The 19139-nt window shown below is 47.1% G+C and overlaps 1 protein-coding gene across 4 annotated transcripts in view; it reads right to left on the reverse strand.

Moving 5' to 3' along the window:
• SLC38A10 (solute carrier family 38 member 10) overlaps positions 1–7317 on the reverse strand; it is a 31573-nt gene extending 24256 nt beyond the window's left edge. For all 4 annotated transcript variants that reach the window (XM_075279338.1, XM_075279335.1, XM_075279337.1 and 1 more), the window contains exons 1-3: positions 6215–7317; positions 5777–5894; positions 442–487 (exon numbers count right to left, since the gene is read on the reverse strand). In XM_075279338.1, coding sequence (XP_075135439.1) covers positions 442–487; positions 5777–5894; positions 6215–6304 — 254 coding nt within the window. In that variant the 5' untranslated portion in view covers positions 6305–7317. The remainder of the gene's footprint in view (positions 1–441; positions 488–5776; positions 5895–6214) is intronic.
• Between the last annotated feature and the right edge of the window lie 11822 nt (positions 7318–19139).

Below are 19139 nucleotides of genomic sequence, written 5' to 3' on the forward strand. Positions count from 1 at the left end.
ATGGGTAGTCTTCTGAAGCCTCCCAGCAGCAAATAGCAACCAAAAGACCCCCCCGTAATCTTGACATAGCTGGGCCATTTGGGGGCTGGGGGGGGGAACCGCTCACATATCATGGTCACATCTGACCCCGGCACCTGTAGGGCGAAGTGCCAGCGCTATGATCCCCGGTACTGCCGTCCCAGACCCTGCTGTGAGTAAGAACAGCTCCTGAGCGGGTGCCATATTGAACGTCCTGACATCCACCCTGATAGTTGGGGGGGATTGCAGATTTTGTTGTATACAAACCCCTTAGGGCAAATTAATTAGAATAATCGTCCTCCTTGGGTATAAGGAGACTATAACTAAAAGGAGGTTCCTGCAAATCACCTTATTGGGGGTCTGAAGATCAAGACTCTCACTGAGTGACCCCCTTACTCTGACCCGGGATGACTCTCGGCTTACCTGGTCTCCACCAACATCTTCCCCGCTTTCCCGTACGCGTGAAATGCTGCAGGAGGAAGCAGAGGAGACTTAAGACCTTCCAGAACAGCGAGGGTTAAATATTGACGACATAGGTCATGGCTAACAATCAGACCTCGCAAGCAAGCTGGAATCTCATTGGTTGCCACATTTAGGATGGGCCCTATGGTAGAGAGGCCGGGTCCACACAGAGCACGGCCGGGTACTCTGTATAATGTTATAACTAGAGATGAGCGAGAACTATTCGAAACTCCCGTACGCACCCATAGGAATGAATGGATGCAGCCGGCGCACAGGGGGTTAAGCGGCCAGCCAAGTCTGTGTGCCGGCCGCTTCCATTCATTCCTATGGGTGCATGCCCGTTTCGAATAGTACTCGCTCATCTCTAGCCGTCAAACCCATAGACACAAACCTCTCTCCTCTCCCGAGGGTCTGTTACAATGTATCTGTGCAGGTGAAATGCCTAACCCTAGCGATGGGTGTCCATTGCTCTGATCCACTGGAGGACGAGAGCAACAGACAGGCGGATCACTAAAATAGCGGACACATTGGAGGGAATTCATCAATTTTTCCAAGCATAGATGGATGATATGGAGGTGAACATTTGGTGCAAGGTCCGTCTCGAGCACCAATCCGTGCCTTGCTCCCCACGCTGAGCAGAGGACGGGGGGGGGGGGGGGGACCCCTTCCCAAGATTTATTACAACTCACGCCAGTTTTCTGCCTAACTGATGTAGATTTCCATTCTGGTGCAGGGAAGTCCGATAGATTTCTAGAGCGGTCACAGTATGATATGGCAGCCTTAAAGGGGATGTCTAGGATATACAGTTTTTGGTAAGGAGGCCTCCTCTTCCACCTCTGTTTGCCCTGCCCTCCATGTTACCTATGTATAATGCCATCCAGCCTCTTTCAGCCCCACCCCCAATATATACAGTCCTATGAAAAAGTTTGGGCACCCCTATTAATCTTAATCATTTTTTGTTCTAAATATTTTGGTATTTGCAGCAGCCATTTCAGTTTGATATATCTAATAACTGATGGACACAGTAATATTTCAGGATTGAAATGAGGTTTATCGTACTAACAGAAAATGTGCAATATGCATTAAACCAAAATTTGACCGGTGCAAAAGTATGGGCACCTCAACAGAAAAGTGACATTAATATTTAGTAGATCCTCCTTTTGCACAGATAACAGCCTCTAGTCGCTTCCTGTAGCTTTTAATCAGTTCCTGGATCCTGGATGAAGGTATTTTGGACAAACAATTCAAGTTCAGTTAAGTTAGATGGTCGCCGAGCATGGACAGCCCGCTTCAAATCATCCCACAGATGTTCAATGATATTCAGGTCTGGGGACTGGGATGGCCATTCCAGAACATTGTAATTGTTCCTCTGCATGAATGCCTGAGGATTTGGAGCGGTGTTTTGGATCATTGTCTTGCTGAAATATCCATCCCCGGCGTAACTTCAACTTCGTCACTGATTCTTGAACATTATTCTCAAGAATCTGCTGATACTGAGTGGAATCCATGCGACCCTCAACTTTACCAAGATTCCCGATGCCGGCATTGGCCACACAGCCCCAAAGCATGATGGAACCTCCACCAAATTTTACAGTGGGTAGCATGTGTTTTTCTTGTAATGCTGTTTTTTTGGACGCCATGCATAACGCCTTTTTGTATGACCAAACAACTCAATCTTTGTTTCATCAGTTCACAGGACCTTCTTCCAAAATGAAGCTGGCTTGTCCAAATGTGCTTCTGCATACCTCAGGTGACTCTGTTTGTGGTGTGCTTGCAGAAACGGCTTCTTTCTCATCACTCTCCCATACAGCTTCTCCTTGTGCAAAGTGCGCTGTATAGTTGACCGATGCACAGTGACACCATCTGCAGCAAGATGATGCTGCAGCTCTTTGGAGGTGGTCTGTGGATTGTCCTTGACTGTTCTCACCATTCTTCTTCTCTGCCTTTCTGATATTTTTCTTGGCCTGCCACTTCTGGGCTTAACAAGAACTGTCCCTGTGGTCTTCCATTTCCTTACTATGTTCCTCACAGTGGAAACTGACAGGTTAAATCTCTGAGACAACTTTTTGTATCCTTCCCCTGAACAACTATGTTGGACAATCTTTGTTTTCAGATCATTTGAGAGTTGTTTTGAGTAGCCCATGATGCCACTCTTCAGAGGAGATTCAAATAGGGGAACAACTTGCAATTGGCCACCTTAAATACCTTTTCTTATGATTGGATACACCTGGCTATGAAGTTCAAAGCTCACTGAGGTTACAAAACCAATTTTGTGCTTCAGTAAGTCAGTAAAAAGTAGTTAGGGGAATTCAAATCAATAAAATGATAAGGGTGCCCATACTTTTGCACCAGTCAAATTTTGGTTTAATGCATATTGCGCATTTTCTGTTAGTACAATAAACCTCATTTCAATCCTGAAATATTACTGTGTCCATCAGTTATTAGATATATCAAACTGAAATGGCTGCTGCAAACACCAAAATATTTAGAACAAAAAATGATTAAGATTAATAGGGGTGCCCAAACTTTTTCATAGGACTGTTTATATATATATATATATATATATATACTGCTCCTTTAAGAGCCAACGCCTGTCATTTCGAGAAATGCAGAGGCAGGTGGACAAATATTTATGCGACGTCATTGCCATGGATACGGGGCAGTTTCCGATGACGGTGACAACCTGGGATTAACGTTTCATTCCTCGACTCTGTGATTTTATAGTCTTGTAACCTGAGCCGTCCCGTATACAGGACCGCGTGTACCTCCATCCATGCAATGCTTCCTGAAATGTAACCGGACGCGAGTGTGCGGCGAGCCACGTGGACGGCGGGATCCTCGCCAACTTCAGGAGTAGCGCTCACATGGACGGCGGACAGGCTCGGGCTAATCTTACTCTGTTTCCTCCATCCATACCATTCCATCCTCTGCGAACGCTGCCTTAGCTTCTGGTTACACTACTGTTATGGCTTCTCTTCTTAAAGGAGTTCTCCACTTTGGATAATATCTGTTACAAGGGAACCTGGACTATAAGGTGCCCGAAAAAAAAGGGACCCCTGTGATCTGCGGGTAAACTTAGCAGTATGTGTTGAATTTCCCTGCAGTGCCTCCACAGGCGAGATTAGGCATTACACAATGTCCATATAAACCAATGGGTCATCTGTGTAATGTAATACAGGTCTCCCAAAGTGATAGACGCTCATTGTACCTGCTCTCCACTCTGGTCAAGAGATGGGGACAATTACCAGGACACCCCACCCCCCATTAAAGAGGTTTTTGTGAATAAATAGATTAATGACCTCTCCTAAGGTCATCAGTATGATCACAGGTCAGGTGGTTGGGGCAGCAGCAGTGTTTGGGGGGAGTCCTGTGGACTCTTCACTGAATATCAGTCAGAGCGCCACACATATCATAGAGGCTGTGCCTGGTATTGCAGCTCATCCTCATTCACTTGAATGGGGCTGAGCTGCTACTTACCACGCGTCATCATCAGAACAGGGAAGAGGCTTCAACACTTATGAGCTCCATTGGTCCCATATTAAAGAGGACCATTCATGTCCTCCTGCACATACGGTTTTATATCCCACTATAAATCAGACAATGCGCTGAATTCAATGCACTGACGGCTTTCCTGTTCTGGGGCTGGAGATATTGGTGCCGTTAGTTTCAGCACCGATCCCTGGCCACCATCAGAAGGGCGTTTCTGACAGTCTAGTGGGGCTATGAGGAACGCTACCCCTGACAGTACTCGTCCATAGCCCTGTACTGTCAGAGGGGGGCGCTCCTAACTGCCCAGCCATGACGCTGAGCTATGAAGAGCGCCCTACAGTACAGGGTTATGGACGAGCACTGTCAGGGGGGATATTCCTCACAGCCCAGATAGTTTCAAGGGCGTTCCTGACAGTCTAACAGCCACGGGGAAAGCAGACAGTGCGCTAAATTCAGTACACTGATGGCTTTCCAGCGATATATAAAGCCGCATGTGCCTGAGGAAATGAAAGGTCCTCTGTAAGTACCTCTCCTAAGGAGTGGTCACCAATATACTAGTCCTGGAGAACCCCTTTAACTCCCTAATAGGGTGTATGAAAATGGTTTAGCTATATTAGACAATCCACTTCACAGTACTATAACCAGCATTTCAGATATGGGGCCTGGTGGGTGGTGTCTGCCAAAATTGTGAAGCCTATTCTGATATTAGTGATGTCACCAACACAGAACAGACTATAGCGACAGTGTGAATAGCGCCTACAGAGGCTGCAACTCTATTACCCCTATATAAGCGGTCATGTGCCATGCAGGGGCTTCAGTCATGAGCCTTGTGATTAAAAGCCTGGACTTAAAGGGATCCTATCATTAAAACACAATTTATTGTCCCCAACACGTAGGAATAGCCTTAAGAAAGGCTATTCTTCTCCTACCTTTAGATGTCTTCTCCACGACGCCGTTTGATAGAAATCCGTTTTCGTCGGTATGCAAATGAGTTCTCTCGCAGCACTGGGAGTGGTCTCCAGCGCAAAAAACAGCACTGGGGGCGGTCCCCAGCGCCCAAACAGCACTGGGGGCGTCCCCAATGCTGCGAGAGAAGTCTCCAACGCCGCCTCCATCTTCTTCAGGAACGGCCTCTTCAAGAGTCTTCTACCGGTGCGGGCGGTCAAACTTCTAGGCCTCGGGGAGAGCCGACTGCGCATGCCCGCGGCTGCAAGAAAATGGCCGCATACACAGTAAGCTGTGTAAGTGGTCATTTTCTTGTGGCCTGTGGGCATACGCAGTTGGCTCTCCCCGAGGCCTAGAAGATTGAAACCCAGGATGGAAGACGACACAAGGAGAGGGTGTTCCAGAAGAAGATGGAGGCGGCGCTGGAGATTTCTCCCGGAGCATTGGGGACGCCCCCAGTGCTGCAAGAGAACTCATTTGTATACAGGAGAAAACCCGGATTTCTACCGAATGGCGGTGCGGAGAAAACATCTAAAGGTAGGAGAAGAATAGGTTTTCTTAAGGCTATTCCTACGTGTTAGGGACAAAAAATGTCATTTTAATGATAGAATCCCTTTAAGCTGTTTGTGGCCTCCTATCGGGATTGCTGTGAAACTACAACTCCCAGCATGCTCCATTCTTCTGTGGCTAGTTCCAAGAAGAGAACAGAGAAAGTATACATGCTGGGAGTTGTGGTTCCCCAACAGTCGGCAAGCAGGAAGGTGGCCAATCCCCGCTCTAGGATATTGTGTAAATGACAATTCCCTTCTATCACTTATTACTGGACACCAGGGCGCAGCGGTAGGTTGTCAGCGGTTCTTACCTAGGCCCGCATACGTCCGCCGCTTGGTCATACTGGCCGATTTCACAAGAAACATGCAGGACTGATGGGTCATCCAACAACAGAGCATGAGCAGGAGGATGCCCAGCACAAAGCCGCACTGCAAGAGAATGGAAAGTAATGGGATCCCATGGCAATACATGACAGCGAGCAGAGATCTTACTCAGTATAATAGTCGGCTGCAGCTCCAGTCAAGCAACCAAAAATTGCCATGACCCCCCGCCATACTGTGACCCTGTGACTTACAGGTGCAAAAAGATTCAGCAACGCTGGATGTTTTTGCAACCTCACAGTTCACTTACACTACCGTAGGGATCACAGGACGACACGGCGATCTTTGGTTGCGGCAAAAGTCGCCCTATAGCCCCAACCTCACACACACGAGCCCGGCCATAACCACCAACCGTCCCATAAACTCACCTGCTTGAAGCAGAAGGGCATGGTCAGCACGCTCACTCCCACAATACTGTTCACTATGTTCATGATGAGTCCCCAGTTAGACGTCGCCATGTTTTACCAAAAAAATAGCTCTTCGTATATATAAATTATATTAGACTTCCAAAAATAGAGATATATTTTAAAAATTTACAAAAATAGTTGCTCCGCTCTTACAAAAAAAAAAAAAAAATTTGATGCTCAAAATACAGGCAGGTAGGGCGGGGACCGATCCGGAGTGTCCAAAACAGCAATAAGGTCCGAGTCAACCGGACGGCGAATACAAATATCCCCAAAGAGGGCGCAAAGAGGCAAGTGGTGCAAATGTGACCCCGAATGGTGCAAAAAATCCAAGGCAGTAAGTGGAGGTCACTGGTTATCTATATAGAAATATATATGTATAAAAAAAAAAAAAAGAAAAAAAATGTACAAAAAAAAAAAGAAAAAGAAAAAAAATCTAATAAATTTAAAAAAAAAAAAAAAATCTAATAAATTGAATATTTTAGGAAATGGACAGAATCTGAAGAAGGACAAAAAGGCAAGTGGTTGGAACCGGATCCTGATTTATTTATTTTTTCCCAAAAAAAGGCAGTCGGGTTTAATCAAAATTTGTTGAAAAAAATTCTAAATTTGAGAAAAAAAAAAAAAAATATATAGATTTCTCCAAAACAAAATAAAAAATAAATAAATCCAAAAATACCGAAATAAGGAAGTGGCAGAAATTCAGTCCAGACAAAACAAGGGTGTATTTTAGAAAATGCAAAAAAATGACCCTCCGGTGGGGTAAATAGGCAGTGGGTCCAATGGGAGGGCACCAGCTCTCTGGGGGGGTCTTGAGGTAGTGAGGGCCCCCCAGAGGCCGGGGGCTAATCCCTGCTGGTCAGCGCAGGTTCAGGCACAGCTAGGAGATAGATGGGCAGTCACGTGACCTGCCAGCAGACGATGACGTGTCGACGGTAAACACAGACTGACGTGGCGCCCCCACAGGACGCGGCCACGGAAAAGCTGCCGGGCCCCGACTCTACACCCGGACACCCCCCTGCCCCTCCTCAGGTCACCATACGGGGGTCTGTACGTGTCGCGGCCACCCGGGGGCTCCTCTGTCACCAGTTCCGGGGTTAATCCTCCACTGACTGTATCCAGGAAACGTCTACAACCAACGAGATGGAAGCGCCGGGGTAGAGCGTCCGAGGCGTGAAGGGAGAGGGCGCCGTGTACAGCGACATCTGACGTCTGGGAGGACTTAGTGGAATTTAAAGGGGACGCTCAGAGATTTTTCCAAAAATAGGACGTGGTTTTGGAAGGAGTAGTAGATAGTTCAGTAGATGCTGGTTTTACCTTCCTAGGCAGAAAGTAAAGGGAAACCTGTAAGGGTTGGCCATAGAAAATACTTGGAGCTCAACCGCAGGGACATGGCAAAGGCCAGACCTCATGGCAAAATTTTGACGGGGTCTCCTGGTCCCCAAACAGTATAGTGACTCCTGTTCTGGCTCCCGCACTGTATAAAGCCACACAATATAATAGCCCCACACGGTATAAAGTCCGTCCTTATCTAGCACATGGTATATTGCCTCCTTATTGGCCATTATACAGCATGCTGCCTCATTTACTGGCCTCCATACAGTATATTCCCCATTTATTGGCCCCCACTCTGTAAAACAACCCCTTTTACAGCCCCACATGGTATCACACTCTTTTTACTCTCCCGCACATGGTATAACGCACTCATTAGTGGCCCCACACTGTATAAAGCCCCCCTTTATTGGGTTCCACACGGTATAATGCCCCCCTTTACTTGCCCCACACACTATAATGCGCTCTCTACTGGCCCCACACAGTATAATGCCCCCCTTTACTTGCCCCACACACTATAATGTGCCCTCTACTGGTCCCACACAGTATAAAGCCCTCCTTACTTATCTAGCACATAGTATATTGCCTCCTTATACAGCATGCTGCCTCCTTTACTGACCTCCACACAGAATACTGCCCCTTTATTGCCCCCCCATGCATTAAGTGCCCCTTTATAGGCCCCCAGGCAGTAAGTGCCCCCCAATCCCCCCCTTCCAATAGTAACTACAGTAGTTTCCCATGGTCTTTTCCACTCCTCCACTTCCCCATCATCCTTCAGCCACCCAGGGGACCCCCAGCGTTGTAAACACTGTCAGGACATAGATAGCAGCTGTTACTTCTTGGAGTAATCCAGCAGATAATGGTTAAAAAGCAACCGGGCCCCGTAAAGTTACGGCCCCGATAGCATCTGCTATGGCAGTAGTTCTGAAATTGCTCAACCATAAACCATCTGCTGGGATCTCCATGATCACCAGAAGGTCCCCTTAGGGCCTATAGGACTGAAGGACGTAGATGTGATACTGATACGGCCATCACTGAGTAACCCTCTTATATGGGGCCCCTGGCCCCTACAGTTCACTGAAAAGGGGTTTGACTAATCCACCAGTGGAATAATATTAGGATAAAACTTCACTTTTATTTGTTAGACCATTAAAATTGATACACCAAAAAAGTGAAACAAAAACTGTGCACAATTCACCGTATAAAATATGTTCAGATATCTTAAGGGGGGAGAACCACTGCGTCTATTAGCCCTGCAGTACATTTCTCTCTACCTCCCTAATTTCAGACATCCGATGTGCACCTAGGACTCCACAGGTTTAAAGTCAGAGCAAGACACACATGCAAAGGCTCAGTGGACTGTTCCCCCACCCCTCCGAGGATACCGACCTAATGTCACACCAACGGAGAGGGAAGGTGCCACTGGCCGTGTCTAAGCTCAGGCTGCCCGTGTGTGGGTGCTACACCATTAACTAATTACAACCCTACGCGTTTCCTCTCTGTAAAGGAGATTCATCAGGGGTCTAGTGCTTGACACTCGTTATCAGACTACAAGTCTGTAAACACTTAGAATATGCGGTAGATGGTCTGACTGCTAGCAGGACCGCCGCCAATAATCAGCGGTCACCGCTGATGAATCTCCTTTACAGAGAGGAAACGCGTAGGGTTGTAATTAGTTAATGGTGTAGCACCCACACACGGGCAGCCTGAGCTTAGACACGGCCAGTGGTACCTTCCCTCTCCGTTGGTGTGACATTAGGTCAGTATCCTCGGAGGGGTGGGGGAACAGTCCACTGAGCCTTTGCATGTGTGTCTTGCTCTGACTTTAAACCTGTGGAGTCCTAGGTGCACATCGGATGTCTGAAATTAGGGAGGTAGAGAGAAATGTAATGGCTAATAGACGCAGTGGTTCTCCCCCCTTAAGATATCTGAACATATTTTATACGGTGAATTGTGCACAGTTTTTGTTTCACTTTTTTAGTGTATCAATTTTAATGGTCTAACAAATAAAAGTGAAGTTTTATCCTAATATTATTCCACTGGTGGATTAGTCAAACCCCTTTTCAGTGAACTTTATTTAAGGAATAATAACATCAATATCAGAGAAAAATGGCCCCTGGCCCCTACAATCACTAGGTCCTACTCACACGACCGTTACGTTTTTCACCGACCTAACGTCCATGAAAAACGGATGTCGCAGTCCGCTTTTGACCTCCATGTCGTCTTGCAACTCCTTTACTAATGTCAGTGAATGGAGTCATTTTGGGACCTGTGCTGGAGCTTCTACTCCCAAATGGACTGCTGTATATTTTGGGGTCTACAAATCCCACTAGGGGTCACAATGTGACTCCATTCACTTACATTAGTAAAGGATTCGACGCGGTGATCTTGGTTGTACAAGGGGACTCGTAGAGTAACTTACCTTGTAACCATAGCCTGAAAACAGTCTAGTTGCAGACATGCCCCAAGCAAGACGCCGTCTCATGAACTCTATGGTAAAAAAGGGGCATGTGACCAAAATCTAACACAGTTTTGGGTTTCCTGCGCAGTCTCATGATGTCACACGTCACATAGAGATAGACTGAAATGTCTGCCATGCAACTTTTTGTCATACAACACATATCGCCGTGTGGCCGTAGTCTTTGATTTCAATAGACAGTGTAATGCTTAAATTCCCCTGCGGAGGCGCTCTAAGGAAACATATCCAATGATGTTAGGTTCTCCACAAAGTACAGCTGCTTACTGGGGGTCTCACTAGTGGGACAATCCTGTTACCAGGACCCTTCTACCAAGTTTGGGGGTTATCTAAAGTCATGTGACTTACTGGAGGCTACTTCATGTCATTGGAGTTCTTCACCCTAAAACTTTTGCGAGTAGGTTTGCAATTCCCTATGAATTGTGGCCTCAAATGTAGGGCTGAGACGATCTTGAGATTTCAGGATCGATTTTAAAATCCGATTTCCGATCATTTTCCAGCCGATCGTGATCATGAAAATTGCTTGATCACCGACCGGGATCCGATCTTTTCTGAACCTGATCGCTCAACTCTAGTCAACTCCCATTAGATGACCAAAATTCACTGGGTCACCCAGCCGCTCCTTGACTAATGTTAGTGAATGGAGCCGCATGGCGACCCCCAAGGGTGCTGCAACCAAAACTACTCAATCTTTTTGCGACTAAACAGTCACTATGCTACTCCATTCACTGACATTAGTCAAGGAGTCGCCAGGTGAGCCACGGATCTTCGATCACATAATGGGAGTTGCAACCAAAGTTGCTATACAGCCATATCAGGGCCAGCGTCAGCGCGCAGCATAGTCGGGCAAGTGCCGGGGCCCACAGAGCCTCTGGGGGCCCCCCGGCACTTGCCCGCCCCAGCACTTACCTGTCCTGATTTCAGCTCATCGGCGTCCGACAGACGGCTTGCGTGTGTAGGCGCGATGGAGTGAGAGAGCGGCGGGGGAGCGATGGAAGGTGAGTGAGTTTGTTTTGTATTAAATATTAAGGTGGAACATAATGAAGGGGGCCCATGAAACTGGGGGGCAAATGAAGGGGAGGGGGGAACGGCATGACACTGGGGAAGATGAAGGGGTGGGGAGAGAACAGCATGACACTGGGGCAGAGACGGGGGGACATGAAACTGGGCAGATGAAGGGGGGGAGAACGGCATGAAACTGGGGACAGAGATGGAGGGGGCCTAATGAAAAAGGGGGGCAAATGAAGGGGAGGGGGGGGGAACGGCATGACACTGGGGCAGATGGGGGGGTGGAACAGCATGACACTGGGGCAGAGACGGGGGACATGAAACTGTGGGCAGATGAAGGGGGAGAACGGCATGAAACTGGGGACAGAGATGGAGGGGGGGACATGAAACTGGGGGCAGAGGAAGGGTGTATATGAAACTGGGGGAGAGATGGAGAGGGGGCACATAATTTACGGGTGACTGTAGGAGGATTATACTGTGTGGGGGCACATGATAAATGAATGTTAATGGGCGGAGTCAACATAAAAGTGGGTGGAGCTAAGTTTGCAGCGCCGCACATTTAGCCCCCCTTTCTACTCTTTAAAAATTGGGAGGTATTACGTTGGTGACGCCACACTCCTGCGTGACGTCACTCGCTTCATCTGCGACGCACAGTGTCTCGACTCCCCCCACCTCCTTTACAAGGGGGCCCACTGAGGCTCTGTTGCCCAAGGGCCCATAAAAACCTGGAGCCGGCCCTGAGCCATATCCTTGCACTAAGAGCCGCAGACTGAACATGTCTATGTCTGACTACTGATACGTATATATTCAGTTCTCTGCCATACACGTAGGCTGGGATAAGTAGTCGCTGAGTTCCTCTGGCGCCGCTTATGACTTGGAATACACAAGATTGAGCAGAGTGAACCCCATTCCCCCCCTGCCATGTCATTTGGGCGCTATGATAAAACCGCCATTAACGCAAACAAGGTAGGACGTGTAAGCATGGCTCCTTAATCCTCCTCCATTTAATCCGGGTGCGGTATTCTAAGGAAATTAGCAGGACGTCTATATTCCTTCCTTGGCATGTGGGTATATGTCTCTGGCACACACCTCGTGTTACATGTGTACAGAGAAGACGCCGTGTTCTTACCGTGTTTATACATGATATTATTATTATTATGTCCACACTATAATGAGTCTGGTATTTAATGAAAAAAAATCTCCTTAAAGAGCATCTGTCGCCTCCTGACATGTCCATGGAAGGATACGCATGAAATTACTCTATATATGTCTACATTGTGCAGTTCCTCTGTTATGATTCCTGTAAACGACTTAATGGACAACGAGAGAGGGTGTGCCCCCTACAGGATCTAATTAGGGCTCGAAGTTTCGGACACGCCTGTTTGATGAGGGGAATGGTAACGCCAAGTTGTAGTTTTATTCTTAAAATTCCAGGAGGAGCAACAGAGGAACATCATAATGAAGAGTTTTATGAAAACACGCTCCAGGTTTGTCAGGGGGTTTAGATGAACTTACCTGATCTGAAGGCTTTTCATGATGGAACCAGGGCCTTGTCCCAACCCCCCCGGGAAAATGACTGAACGCAGCGACCCAGGGATGACGTTACTTCCAATCACATGACCAAGGATGTGGAAATAACGGATATTAAAAATGGTTCAGTTTTAATGCCCGTTGTGTGACATATTTTTCATTGATCTCCATGACCTCTGACCCTTATTAATGTCCATTTGTCTTCCATTTTTAACAGATTCCCAATCTCTTTCTGTGGGTAGGTCAACAGTAGGAAACAGGCACTATGGCCCTTAATCCTTACTTGACCCTTAACAATAAGTAGAGCGCAAAACATTACCCTACTGAAATCCTAAGCGATCAGCTCAAATACAGAGGGAAGTGTTCAGTTTCCCCGCAGCGCCACCAGAGGCGAAATGAGGTATTACACAATGACCATGCAAAAGAATGGGTTGCCCGTGTAATGCAGGACAGGACAGGTCCTCCAGAGAAAGAGATACTCTTTGTAACTACTCTCCTTTCTGGCCAAGAGGAGGATCCTGAAGAAAGGACCTTCTCAATCCTATCCTATCCTCCTACTTCCTCCTATCATATCCTACTAATATTATAAAAATAAATAAATAATAAAATAAATAATAATAAAATAAATAAATGTAAAATAATACAATAATAATAAAACTAATATTATAAATAAATAATAATAATAAATAAAATAATAAACGCTGGAGCATGCGCATCATCAACGCCAACAACACACTCATTAGAAGGCATCCCAGTGAACTGCTGAGATGCCAAAACAATCACGGGCACAGCGCCAGGAACGAGTTCAGCGGCAGGCCAGCTTGAGAGCTGCCGAAATGCCAGAGCATGCGGATCATCAAAGGCAAGAACACGCTCATTAATATGGCATTGCTTCGAGCTGCTAAGATGCCAGAACAATTACGGTCACAGCGCGATGAATGAGTTCAGCGGCAGGACAGCTTAACAGCTGCCGAAATGCCAGAACAGGCAAACCATCGACGGCAGCAATTTGCTGAATATAGGCGGATCATCAACACCAACAACCCGCAGATGAAGTCGCTGGCAGAGGCTAGTAACTGAATATTTCCAATTAGCTCCCAATATCTCAGCTTCCTTCAGAGCTGTTCTCCCTTTTGTAAAATAGCTTGTTGCAACCGACTGCATTTGGTCACCCAGTCACTGAGAATAATGCACAGACACTTCATTGCTTTACACTCCCTCTTCACTCTCCTGGAGGACCCCTCTAAAAGTTAAGATTGCAGATATATCAATGAGTATATATGGGGTGTTATCAGCGCCGCACCTCCCATGAGGCGACCTGAAGCGATCGCTTCAGGCGGCGCTATGCCAAGGCCTCAGGAGGGCGGCATTTTTGCTGACCTAAGCCAGTCCAGGACAAGCTGTCCTGGACTGGCTTAGCGTCACCGTGTCTGCAGCCCGACACGGGAAGCGAGCGGTGTATTGGGGTGGCCCTGCTGGACGCAGCATTGCTCCAGCGGCCGCCCCTCACACTCAGGCAGAGAGCAGGTCCTCTCTCTGCCTGCGAACGCCGATCGCTCTGCTCAGCCCCGCCCCCTTTCCGCTTGGCCTGCCCCTTCCACTCGGCCCGCCCCTTTCTTGCGAGCCCGCCCCCTCTTCGGGGGGGGGGGGGGCTTTCTGACATCCGCTTCAGGCGGCAGAAAGCCCAGGTTCACCCCTGGGTATTATATTGTGGACTCACAAGGGAGTTGGGTGTCTTAAAGATGCCGTTGAATAATTCACAAAAGAAGGTTTTCTTAAGTGGGCTGTGCCTCCCCTTATCCCTCCCTTTTTTCCCCATTGTGATTAATTGTTGACTAAAGACGTCTCTTCTTAAAGGGATTCTCCATATTTCACACTCAACATGGGTAGTCTCTTAGCATAATCCCTATTTGACCCTTGACAAGCAGATCACAAAGCATCCCTCTACTGAAATCCTCAGCGATCAGCTCAAATACATAGAGAAACCTGGCAGTAAGTGTTCAGTTTTCCTGCAGCGCCACCAGAGGGGAAATGAAGCATTACACTGTGTCCATACACAATAATGGGTTGGGTGGGTCCTCCAGAGAAAGAGATACTATTTGGCCAAAAATGAGGATACTGAAGACAGGACCCCCCTCTATGAACTAAGAATTTCCAAACAGCTGCCCCTATCTCAGCTTCCTGAGCTATAAGGGGTTATCTCAAGTCATATCTCATTCTTCATGCTTTCTAAGGTGCGCTTTTCAATAACCCCTTGCTCCAGTGACCGTAATAATCCTCATTTTCCCAGGTTTAGCCAGCACGGGAGGGGTCACCCAGATCACCCGTCCTGCAAGTTTTCCAAATTCCTGATCTCTAATGAGGCAGATAACACAGTTTTATTATTAATCATCGGCGCTTTCAGAAATTGCTTCAGAATGATCCGACTTCTAAGGAGAAATCAATAGGAGACTGAAATTGCATGTATGCAAATGACACGGTGACAAAAGCAGTCATCTGTATAATGAACACTTAGACTTCATTTACTCAATTATGTTTCTCAAAAGGCTTTCTCTCCCCCAAAGATTTCACTTCACATCGCTCCGACATCAACTTACAGCTATTTCCCTGCATAAAATTATTTGTTCAGTGTGAAATTGAGCTCCTGCTAATGGCGCGCTCAAGGCCTCTCCCTGAATTTCCCAGAATCTGCGGGAAATCCAGTCTCTGGGGTCCCCCTGTATATAGCAGAGACGACGGAGGGAAATTGTACAGGGTACGGGACATCCATGGCAGCGCCATGCCTTCGGGCTTACGGTGGCCTTTTAGAGGACAAGGAACACATGATGGGGAGTGATGAGGATCAGGATAAAATCTTCATCTCCTCCGTCAGGCCTCGAAAGGATGCCACTAAAAAAAAAAAGTCTATTGAAAACCCTTCGCAAAAAGAGACAGCCCTTGACCTATTTCTCTACCCTGAGCTATTACAGAGTGTCTCGCTCTAGGGGACCCCACATAGCCATGCATAACAGCAGCAGATCATTGGTTTCATTGTGAGCTGTGTAATACTCCATTTCCCCTGCGGAGGTGCTGCAGAGAAATTGAACACTTGGTGTCCCTATAGCTTGTCACTGATGGGGGTGATGAGGATCAAGATAAAATCTTCATCTCCTCCGCCAGGCCTCTAAAGGATGCAACTAAATAAAGTCTACTGAAAACCCTTTGCAAAAAGAGACAGCCCTTGGGCTATTTCTCATCCCTGAGTCAGAATATCTCACTGGAGGACCCCATATCTTCATGCATGACAATAAAAGCCTAGTGGTTTTGGTGTAAGCTGTGTAATACTCAATTTCCCCTGCGGAGGTGCTGCAGAGAAATTGAACACTGTCCCATAGCTTGTCTCTGATGAGAGTGATGAGGATCAGGGTAAACTCTTCATCTCTGCCGTCAGGCTTCTAAAGGATGCAACTAAAGAAAGTCTATTGAAAAAGAGACACCCCTTTGCAAAAAGAGAGAACCCATATCTTCACGCATTACATTAAAGTTAGTGTAAGCTGTGTAATACTCAATTTCCCCTGCAGAGGCACTGCAATGGAATTGTACCCTTGCTATCAGGTATTGCCACCATAGGGTTAGGAATACCCAATGGGGTGATGAGGATCACAATGAAATCTTCTTCCCTTCCATCAGGCCTCTAAGGAAGCTACTAAAAGGTGTATTAAAAGCCTTTTCCAAAAAGAGACGGACCATGACCTAGTCTCAACCCTCTAAGTACAAGCCACTGCAAAGAGAGTTTCATGTTTTGGAGGACCCAAAACATCCATACATTACACCAACAGCCCATTCGTTTCATTGAAAATTGTGTAATACTCAATTTCCCCTGCGGAGGCGCTGTAGAAGAATCACTACAGCTTGCTGTTGATCAGCTCATTACTAAGGGGTCCTCATAAAAATTGACTGTAAGAGGAGGACCCAAGTTCCCCTTCTGAGGACGCTGAATGCAGTAGTGGTCACCGTTCCTCTCTGATGTTCCATTCAAAGTCTATGGGGCTGATGAAGATACAGGGCAGTAATGAGGAACAGGGGGGCTCACGACCACTCACGACCGATTGTGGGGGTCCCAGTGGTAGAGCCCCCAGTGATCATACATGTACATAGGTAATAAACAACCCCTTAAATTATCTCTCCATTAAATCTATGTTGTTTCCATGACCCACAATTTTCAAGATGGCCGCTCACTGACAGTAGGCAGACTTTTTGAAACCAATTACAACATAAAGCCCATTAGAAAGTTCCGTCATTATATTATTTACAACGATAAAGGGTTTTTTTTATATCGGATTGTACGTGGAGATATTTTTTTGTAGGACTGAAATAGTTTAGCAGGTTGAGCATAAGGAGACGTCCCTGGACCGGTGCGTATTAGAGCTGGATCAGTGAGCTAAAGAGAGCACAGTCTGGATGAAGGACTCAAGATGTGAACATTGGAGCGTACGTTACATGGAGTGAAGTCTAGGAGACGTGGGCAGGGTACAGTGAATCGTGACTGGTGCTAGGGTCGGGTGGGCATCTTAGATTTGTACGGATAGATAACTTGACAAAGTGTAGTGGAGTAGCTTCTAATGTTGGATCAGTCGTGCAATCTCCAGAGACGTACATGGGTAGTTCTATGGCCAGATGACCCAGTTGTTAAAAATACCATACAAAACACACATAGAACCGAGGAGAAGCGGCGCCCTGACCTGGTCTGGAACCCAAAAAGCCATAGGCTTCTTGCCCTCTACTCTCTGACTTGTAGGCCGCAAGCCTCTTTAGGCCTGTGGCCTACAAGATGCCAGGAACTCGGAGAAGACTTTCGCGTCATATTTGAGGGAGTATCGGGACATTGAGGGGAATAATATGGAGAAGCATAAGGGCGATTCAGAGGGGGTGCTGGAGAATATAATATGAAGGCACCAGAGACATTAGAAGGGGTATCAGGGGACTTTGGGGGGAATAATATGGTGGAGCATCAGGGAACATTAGTGGTTGTATCAGGGACTTTGAGGGGAACAATATGGGGGAGCATCAGGGAACATTAGAGGTGGTATTAGGGACTTTGGGGGGGGGGGGGGAACAATATGGTGGAGCATCAGGGAACATTAGAGGTGGTATCAGTGACTTTGGGGGGAATAATATGGTGGAGCATCAGGGAACATTAGAGGTGGTATCAGGAACTTTGGGGGGGAACAATATGGGGGAGCATCAGGGAACATTAGAGGTGGTATCAGTGACTTTGGGGGGAACAATATGGTGGAGCATCAGGGAACATTAGAGGTGGTATTAGGGACTTTGGGGGGGGGGGACAATATGGTGGAGCATCAGGGAACATTAGAGGTGGTATTAGAGACTTTGGGGGGGGGGAACAATATGGGGGAGCATCAGGGAACATTAGAGGTGGTATCAGAGACTTTGGGGGGAACAAAATGGGGATCATCAGGGAACATTGGAGGTGGTACCAGGCACTTTGGGGGGGAACAATATGGGGGAGCATAACAGCAACGTCAGCCTCAAATCTATCCATCGTGTTGGAGGAGCCTTGTGTTGGTCCAGATGAGATCTTACTGTATATCTGTTCATCTATAGCCATATCAATTTATGACAATCAACCAGATCTAATACCGTGGAAACGCATGTGGAAAACCATGTGTCCAATAATATGAAGCATGCTAACATCTTCAGACTTATTGTGATATAGCGGCAGGTACAAGCAAGACCTGTCCACCTTTTCTTGCTGTAGAACATCTGGCTTGGAGACCACATGGAGGCAACTTTTTGGAAATCATCTAGACAGATTGAATTATTGGGTACATTATTGAGCCAGCACTTCAAGAGACCATCTAACAAAAACTTTTGTAGAGGTCATCCACCGTGATCTTTTCGTAAGCATTTGTGAGGAGACCATCTGGAGTCAAAACTTTGAAAGACCATCTAGAGTAAATTCTTCATGTGACCATATGGAGGCCTCTTATAGATAATCTAGAATGACTTCTCCGATACTCCGAACTTTTTGAGACAGCAGTTGAAGAGGCCACCTACAATGAGTGAGTTTTTTATGAGACTATATGGAGGCAACTCTTAGAGACCATCTAGAACAGGGATACTCAACTGGCAGATGGCTATTCAAAAACCCAGACCATGGCTGCCTGCTGTCCAGACCTCTGTTTCCCGGATCTTTCATTATGATATTGTCCAGGAGAAACCTTCATCTCCCACCCGTTGTCCCCAAGCCCGGATCCCTTGCACAATTGACATCAGGGATCGGTAATCATCCCTGTTGCCTTCATGCATGGGGGCTCTTAGGCAGGCAGCAGGGACGACTGAAGATCCCTGCTGCTTAGTGTAAGGTATCAGGGCTTGGGGACAGCGGGCAGAAGATGAATGTTCCTCCTGGGTGTGGTTAATGTTAATTATGTGTGGGGGCACTAATGGGGAGTTATACTGTGTCGGGGACCTCTAATGAGGCGAGGTGAGGTGACCGCCTCGGGCGGCGCTCCAGAGAGGGCGGCAGCACGCAGGTGGCCT

The sequence above is a fragment of the Leptodactylus fuscus genome, chromosome 6 (genome assembly GCF_031893055.1).
Source record: "Leptodactylus fuscus isolate aLepFus1 chromosome 6, aLepFus1.hap2, whole genome shotgun sequence".
NCBI classification, from domain to species: Eukaryota; Metazoa; Chordata; class Amphibia; order Anura; family Leptodactylidae; genus Leptodactylus; species Leptodactylus fuscus.